The sequence below is a fragment of the Protobothrops mucrosquamatus genome, unplaced genomic scaffold (genome assembly GCF_001527695.2).
Source record: "Protobothrops mucrosquamatus isolate PMUCROS unplaced genomic scaffold, P.Mucros_1.0 scaffold1511, whole genome shotgun sequence".
NCBI classification, from domain to species: Eukaryota; Metazoa; Chordata; class Lepidosauria; order Squamata; family Viperidae; genus Protobothrops; species Protobothrops mucrosquamatus.
The window spans coordinates 129,822-137,351 of record NW_015387683.1 but is presented as its reverse complement, the minus strand read 5'-3'; the positions used below and the strand labels follow the sequence as shown (position 1 = coordinate 137,351).

The following is a 7,530-nucleotide window of genomic DNA, read 5'->3' as shown; positions in this document are numbered from 1 at the left end:
TATATATATATATATATATATATAAAATTTAAGTGATAGTGCTGTGATTATTACCCTCTCACTTCTTTGACACAAATACAGGTATCCTTGATTAACAACTGTAATTGGAAGTGGAAATTCCACCAGTAAGCAAGATGGTTGTAACGTACAAGGCCTCATGATCGTGGTGCTTAGTGACAGCAGTTCTGGGACTTCTAGTTGATGTTACTAAGCAAACCCTGTACTGTTGTTAAATCCTGGTAGCTTCCCCATTGAGCTTGCTTGTGGAATCCGGCAGTGAAGGTTGCAAATGGTGATTGTGTGATTGAGGTGTTGCAACGTCATAATTGCGAGTTGGTTGCCAAGCATCCAGATCATGATCACATGACCACAGGGTTGCTGCAGTGGCTGGAGCTTTGAGGACTGTTCATAGATACCACTTATTCAGCACCATTAATAAGTTCAAATGTCTCTGAACAAGTGATCACTAAGCAAGAACTGGTAATGAACATTCAAGACCAAGGGTGTCAAACTGCTGGCCCACGGGCCGGACACATCATGTGGAAGCTGCGCCCACACCATTGCCAGCAATGGCAAAACCGCCCCAATACGTTGTGCGACGTCATATGACGTCGCGAGTTTGACATGCCTGTTCAAGACCATTCAGCTTCCTTTCTCTCCTCTGAACCTTTATAGAACTTCCACAGATTCCTATCCTCTTATGTGAAATGAAGTCCTGTTCCCCATCTCAAGTTTAAATCATCTTTAAGCCCACATTTGTTTTGCTCATAAAAGTTAGATTTAATTCCCAATCTAAATCACATTCGTCCTCTTTAACTTTTATTCTAATGTCGAATATATGATTAATAACTAATTCCAGGAATAGGTCGGTATGGCAGATCCCAGTTCTGTATCTGTTGGGTTGCTTCATATTAACATTGGGGATTTTTAGCAACTTAAATGCATTTTTGAAAGCTAAAAATAGACTGGTGACTTAAACAGAAGCCTTTTTTTCTGCCCATGTAAGTCAGATATTTCTTACACAAATATGCAGAATGTTGTAAATAAAGATTATCTTGAAAAGGAATTACAACAATTGATCGGCACTGGGATTATTTTCTGATTTAATTTTGCAAAGTGGCTTGTAATAATTTCTGTATATACTATCTTCATAGTCCTCTTACGCTTATTCAAAGTGCATTAAAAGACTTACTGTCTTTTTTTATCATAGGGAGCAAAGAAATGGTTCGGGTAATGAGGAAGAAAGGTATTGAGCATCACCCAAATTTCCGCGCAGTAAAAAATGTTCCCTTCGACCAGTTCATCCAGCTGTTGGCTCATGCCGGTTGCATGATCGGGAACAGCAGCTGTGGTGTACGAGAAGTTGGGGCATTTGGAACGCCAGTCATCAATCTTGGAACACGCCAGATAGGGAGAGAAACAGGTATTTAAAAACGGGGGAAAAATGGCACAGCACTATGTTTCTTTGTTTTAATGGAAAACTTTCTGCAGCCGTGTCAAATTCTTTAGTGAGACTAAGGAAGAATGTGTATTTTTCATTCTAGAGATAAGATTGCTGTAGTCATTTTCTTAGCCGGAACCTGAAATCTGCCGGGTGGAGAGAACCATCTCACAAACTGAAAGCTATTGTTTATGTAGAATTGATACGGGTGGTCCTCAACTTACCACTACAGTTGGGACCAGAATTTCCATTGATAACCAAGACAGTTGTTAAGTGAATTATGCCTGATTTTAGAACCTTTTTTGCCACGGTTTTTAAGTGAATCCCTGTAGCTGTTAAATGAATCACGTGGTTAAGCAAATCTGGATGTCCCCCATTGACATTGCTATTGGGAAGGTGGCAAACGGTGATCATATGACCCTAGGACAGTGATGGCGAACCTTTTAGAGACCAAGTGCCCAAAAACTGGCCCAGCCCCTGCTCCACCCCCTGCCCTGCCCCCACCCCGCCTGCCTGCAGGGCCACTCACCGCCTCCAGGGCCCGCCACAGATCGCCTAGGCAGCCCAGCAGCGCCATGGCAGCCACACCCTCTGCCCGCGCCCCGCAGCATCAATTGTGTGCATGATGGGGTGTGAGGGCAGAGTCTTGTCTACGCTGCCTGGCTACCATGTCCTTGGCTGCGCTGCTCCGCACGGGCCACGCTTGGGGATGACTCTCCTCCAGGGGGGGTGCTGGTGAGGGGGTCGTGGGGGGAGGCAAGGCTGGGGCAACGGCATGTGTGCCACAGAGAGGGCTCCGAGTGCTGCCTCTGGCACGCGTGCCATAGGTTCACAACCACTGCCCCAGGACACTGCGGCGCGTTGTAAATAACATGCCGACTACCAAGCTCTGAAATTTGATCACGTAGCCAGGGGGATGCTGGCGTGGTTGAAAGTGTGAGGACTGGCTGTAAGTCCCTTTTTCCAGTGCTGTTGTAACTTTGGATGGTCTCTAAATGAATGGTTGTAAGTCAAGGACTGTTTGTAGTTGACATTCCTAGGCAGTGTGGAAAAGAGGCTTTCTCCCTGAATGTGACAAATCAAAGCTCTCAGCTGCAAGCCCAAAATGTCGGTGTTCAGGCTAATTTCCACATTGCACTACCATTGCACTATATCAGGGGTAGGCAACCTTGGCTCTTTTATGACTCGTGGACTTCAGCTCCCAGAATTCCTGAGCCAGCCATGCTGGCTCAGGAATTCTGGGAGTTGAATTCCACGAGTCATAAAAGAGCCAAGGTTGCCTACCCCTGCACTATACCTATCTCTTAGAACTCGGCATTTCCATGTTTGTCAAGTAAATGTATGTTGGTGCAGATGTACATGGTTTTATGTTGGAGGAGTTGTGGTTATGTCCTGCAACTTGAACAGCAGAGAGTAGTATAGAAGAGTAAGCTCCAATTGGTCTGGCGGTTAGAGAAGGATGGTTGATTAGATAGTACACAAGGCCTAAGTGAAGACTTCCAGTAGAATTTAATTCCTGAATTCAGTTGTCATTCTCCCCTCTTCCCAAACTGCTAAAGCTGCAAGGGAAATGGGGAGGGAGAATTTGAAACTTGGAATGGAGAATATCTTGCTCATCTTATTGATGGAAATTGGGGGACAGGGACAGGCAGCTCTTACCAATGTATCTCTATGGAAGCAAAACATTTTCTGACTTGAACGAGGGGCTGATTAAAATTGTAATTTATAATCAAGAAGACGAGCCTAGAAAAGGTAAAATTAGAGGAAATGTCTTTTTGGTGTTTATTTTTCTCTTCCTGTGAAATAGGGAGCCTAATTACTTGTATGATTTCCTTAACAGAGTGCATTTCTTTGGATAATTGCTCCATGCAGTTAAGGGACCAAATAAGCATACTTACATTTTAATCTGTTAAGGCTGAGAATATTGAAAAGATTTGTGGACAATATAATGAAGTGCATTATTTCTCCATCAACAAAAATAAAAGCAAAATACACTTTTATGTTTTGTGTTTTTTATGAATATACCCTTTTATTAATTCAGCTCTGCAGAGGATATTTTAAAATATTCGTTTGTCAACATATATGAAAACCAGAACATGGATGTAATTTCTTTTATTATTTATTCAACCAAGAAGTCAAGGCAACTAACAGTAATTAAAATAATAGAAAAACTGACATTTAGGACATTTAATTGTTTAAATAATTATATTAACATATTTGCTGCAATGCAAGAGTAATGAAGTTGGATTTTTAAATTATTATCCAGCATTCAGTTCATTTGTATTAAGCAAGTATGCTTCATTTCAAATTCATTTTCTTCTGATATTTAATATTCTCGGTTTCTGGGTTTTTTTTGAGGAGAGAATGTCCTTCATGTGCGGGATGCTGATTCCCAAGACAAGATACTTAGAGCTTTGCACATCCAGTTTGGGAAACAATACCCTTGGTGAGTAAAGCCATACAAATGAGTGTAGGAAATAGTAAGGCACCAAGAGAAAATATTACTATGTGTTGCAAATTTTTCAAAGCATCAGTTTCATTCAAATAGGCTAATACACAGCATTGGGAAAGTGTTTGTGTGATAAACTAAATAGTATCTTTGTATTAAAAAGTGCTGTCCTACAGAGTAAATGCCAGTTTGCATATCTGATGCATATCTGTTTATCTGATGTATATCTGTTTGCTTCAGATTTATTACTACCATATATCAAACAATAATATATAGATAAAGAGTGTAGAGAAGACTGTGTCCATAGATATCTCCTTTGGCAAATCCCAGACTCCCTGCCCAGCTAGATATTTTTTATATTAAAATAGTTAAACTGGCATTCTATATAGAACATGAGTTTTTAGCGTCATCTTGATTTCTGAGAAAACTCTTATAACCCATATGGGTTCCACAAACTACCTTAGAGAATAAAAATGACGTGTGGCTGTATTTTGTATGGAAATGAATTGACCAGAAAAAGGACAAAAGTAAGCAGGAAGGTATAACAAATATTGTTCAGGAAAAGAAGCATATAGGAAAGGCAAATAGCATTTGGTAAATATGTGCTTTGTAACGGGTTATGTCTGTCATTGCAGCATTTTATGAATGGGCAATTTTTCCTCCAGTAGTCATTTTATAGATTGCCAATCCTTTTTGCTGGTTTTGTATTTTATTACAAATATATATGGTGGTATATTTATTTTCATGTACACCCTGAAGATGAGCTTGTGGCATATTGACTCTTGATTGGTGAATGGGTATGATCTGGCATTGACAAGCTTAGAGATTCTTTACAGTCCGATACTAATTATTTTTTATTTGTAATAAAAATAAAGTTTCATGTACAGTATTTAGTGTAACAAATAAAAAAAGGTTATAATAGAAAAGTTAGCCCTTTGTGTTGCATAACAATATGTGACCTGTAGTTCAGAACCTCTCTGATTTAATTTTCCTAGGTAATAGACAGTCCCAGGAATTTGTGACTGCTGTCTGACAATAGGATTGATAAAATGTCTGATTTTAGAATTATTGACCCTAGTTTCATGTCATGCACTTGGAATCCTAGATATTTTTTTTCTATTTAGGGTCACAATTATACAGTAGGTAGTCCTCATTTAGTGCCACTAATTGGTTCCAGCAACTTGGTCACTAAATGAAGCAGTCCTAAGTGAAAAATCACGTGATCACAACTGTGCCTATGTTTTTCTTTCCAATTTCCTTTGCTTCTTGAATCTTCCTTCAGATAGACTGGGGTTCTTTCACTCTGAGGACACCTTAGTGTGGGATAAGTAAGCAAGTTAAAATAAGAACACAGGTTATACATATGTTGCCATTAATCTGTGCATCGAGGCTTAATTTAGAATTTGCAGGATGGGATACCAAAGAACAAGAGCACTAAGAGAGATTCCAGGAGGGATAAATCTCGAAAAGGTTATTTAAAAATCGTCCCTGAATATGTTTACAACATTAAGCTAGAAATGCTTAGCATGGTGCTGGGATAATTAGTAAGATAAAAAAATAATGTTTGTATTTATTTTCATTCGAGAGGAAGAGATGCACCCTCTTATCCTTCCGCAAGTGCCTGAAGACCTGGCTTTTACTATATTCAAAAGGAATAAATGTAAATATAAAGTAAAGTAAATATAAAGTAAAGTAAATATAAAGTAAATGTACAGAGAATTGCCATTTTACTTTTTATTTTTAATGTTAATAGAACCATGGTAGCATTAATAATCTGTGTACCTTTTTGCCAGCTAATCAACTTGGCCTATATCTGATAACAGTATATTTGCTTTTTTTCCTACTCACAATCTGAAAGTATAACCTTGGCTTGTAAGATATTTTCCTTCTGTTTTGAAATGTTATAATTGCTTCCATTTGACGTTACAGTTCAAAAATATATGGCGATGGAAATGCTGTTCCAAGAATTCTAAAGTTTCTTAAATCTATTGACCTTGAGGAACCCCTTCAGAAGAAATTCTGCTTCCCCACTGTGAAAGAAAGTATTTCCCAAGATATTGATCATATCTTAGAAACCCAGAGTGCACTGGCAGTGGATCTGGGTGGAACGAATCTCCGAGTAGCAATTGTCAGCATGAAGGTAATTATAAATCAGAATGGTTTATATATCCATAGGGGGAAGTCTTGCTGAGAATATACACACTTATAATTTTAAGTAGTATGATCAATTCACCTTTCAAATATAATTTTAAAATGCACCCTATTCCTGTATGCCAGCTTATTAAAATGTGGCAGCTTCCTATAAGAGGGTAGCAAGTTGGTAATAAATTAGATATTCAGAGGAAAAAAAAAACCCTCTGATACCAGAAGACATATGGAGGAAGAAAAGAGAAAAAATGTAAAATATAACACATAGACTGCTCCAATAAGTATTGATCAGTATCAATTCTCTATAAAATAAAACATGTTTAAAAAACATAACAGATGTTTTGGGGGTTTGTATGCAAAGTGATTAAGGCCCACTCACTATCTTTCAGCCTAACCTACACCACAGGGTTGTTGTAGAGGTAAAATGAGACTAGAACCCCTACCATGGAGTCCTGGATAACAGGTGGAATATAAATGCAACTAATTAATTCCAGTTTTCAAATATAGTGCGCTTTAAACATTAGATCAGTGTTTCTCAACCTTGACAATTTTAAGGCATGTGGAGTTCAACTCCCAGCATTGCTGGCTGTGGAATTCTGGGAGTTGAAGTCCACATGCCTTAAAATTGTCAAGGTTGAGAAACACTGCATTAGATGAATTGGTTTAAGTGAAACGGTGATCTAAAACCAAATGAAGATCTGTCATGTGTAGATCCATCCTGATTCAGGAAACACAGGGTGGTGCTATGTAAAGCAGGAGTCCTCACCCTTGGCAACTTTAAGACTTGTGGACTTCAACTCCCAGAATTCCTCAGCCTCAGCAGGCTGAGGAATTCTGGGAGTTGAAGTCCACAAGTCTTAAAGTTACCAAGGTTGAGGATCCCTGATGTAAAGTATGAAGAATTGAAAGAATGATTGCTGAATAGGAATTCTGTTCTGCACTGCTACAGACAATGTGGTCTTGGGCTCCCATGTCGTAGCAAATCTGCCCTGGGACTGCATATACTTAGCCATTTGAAAACCAATTGTAATTAAACTTTTTTTAAAACTGTTTTTAATATAAGCATTGTAAAAAAAAACATTGTAAAAATTGCAGTTGATGGGTATTGTGTAGGTCCATTTCTCCCTTGGCTACAGTGGAGCCTCTTTTAGAGCAGCACCTTCTATAATGTTTAGGCTTCCTCAGAACAGGATGTTTGTCCCCTTAAAACTCTCGCTTGGTTCGCTTTTTAATTGAGAAGATTAATTTAATTTAATTTATGTTTAAACCAGGATTGTCTTACATTGTTCTTTTCCTGTTGCAAAAGGCATTGACTCCGCCATTTTCGTCCCCTTTGCGGGCCAGCAAATAAGCTGAGATTGAGGTTGGGCATGTGGTTTGTGTGGCCAAGAAAGTGCAGACAGGCATACAAAGACTTATCTTTTCATATAGTTAGTCCTCGACTTACGACCACAATTGAGCCCAAAATCTCCATTGCTAAGTAAGACAGTTG

The 7,530-nt window shown here is 38.9% G+C and overlaps 1 protein-coding gene across 1 annotated transcript in view; it reads left to right on the top strand.

Annotated features, from left to right (window-relative positions):
- GNE (glucosamine (UDP-N-acetyl)-2-epimerase/N-acetylmannosamine kinase) overlaps positions 1-7,530 on the top strand; it is a 45,258-nt gene that overhangs the window by 27,155 nt on the left and 10,573 nt on the right. Inside the window, exons 5-7 of the mRNA XM_015822263.2 lie at positions 1,211-1,423; positions 3,800-3,887; positions 5,820-6,030. Coding sequence (XP_015677749.1) covers positions 1,211-1,423; positions 3,800-3,887; positions 5,820-6,030 — 512 coding nt within the window. The remainder of the gene's footprint in view (positions 1-1,210; positions 1,424-3,799; positions 3,888-5,819; positions 6,031-7,530) is intronic.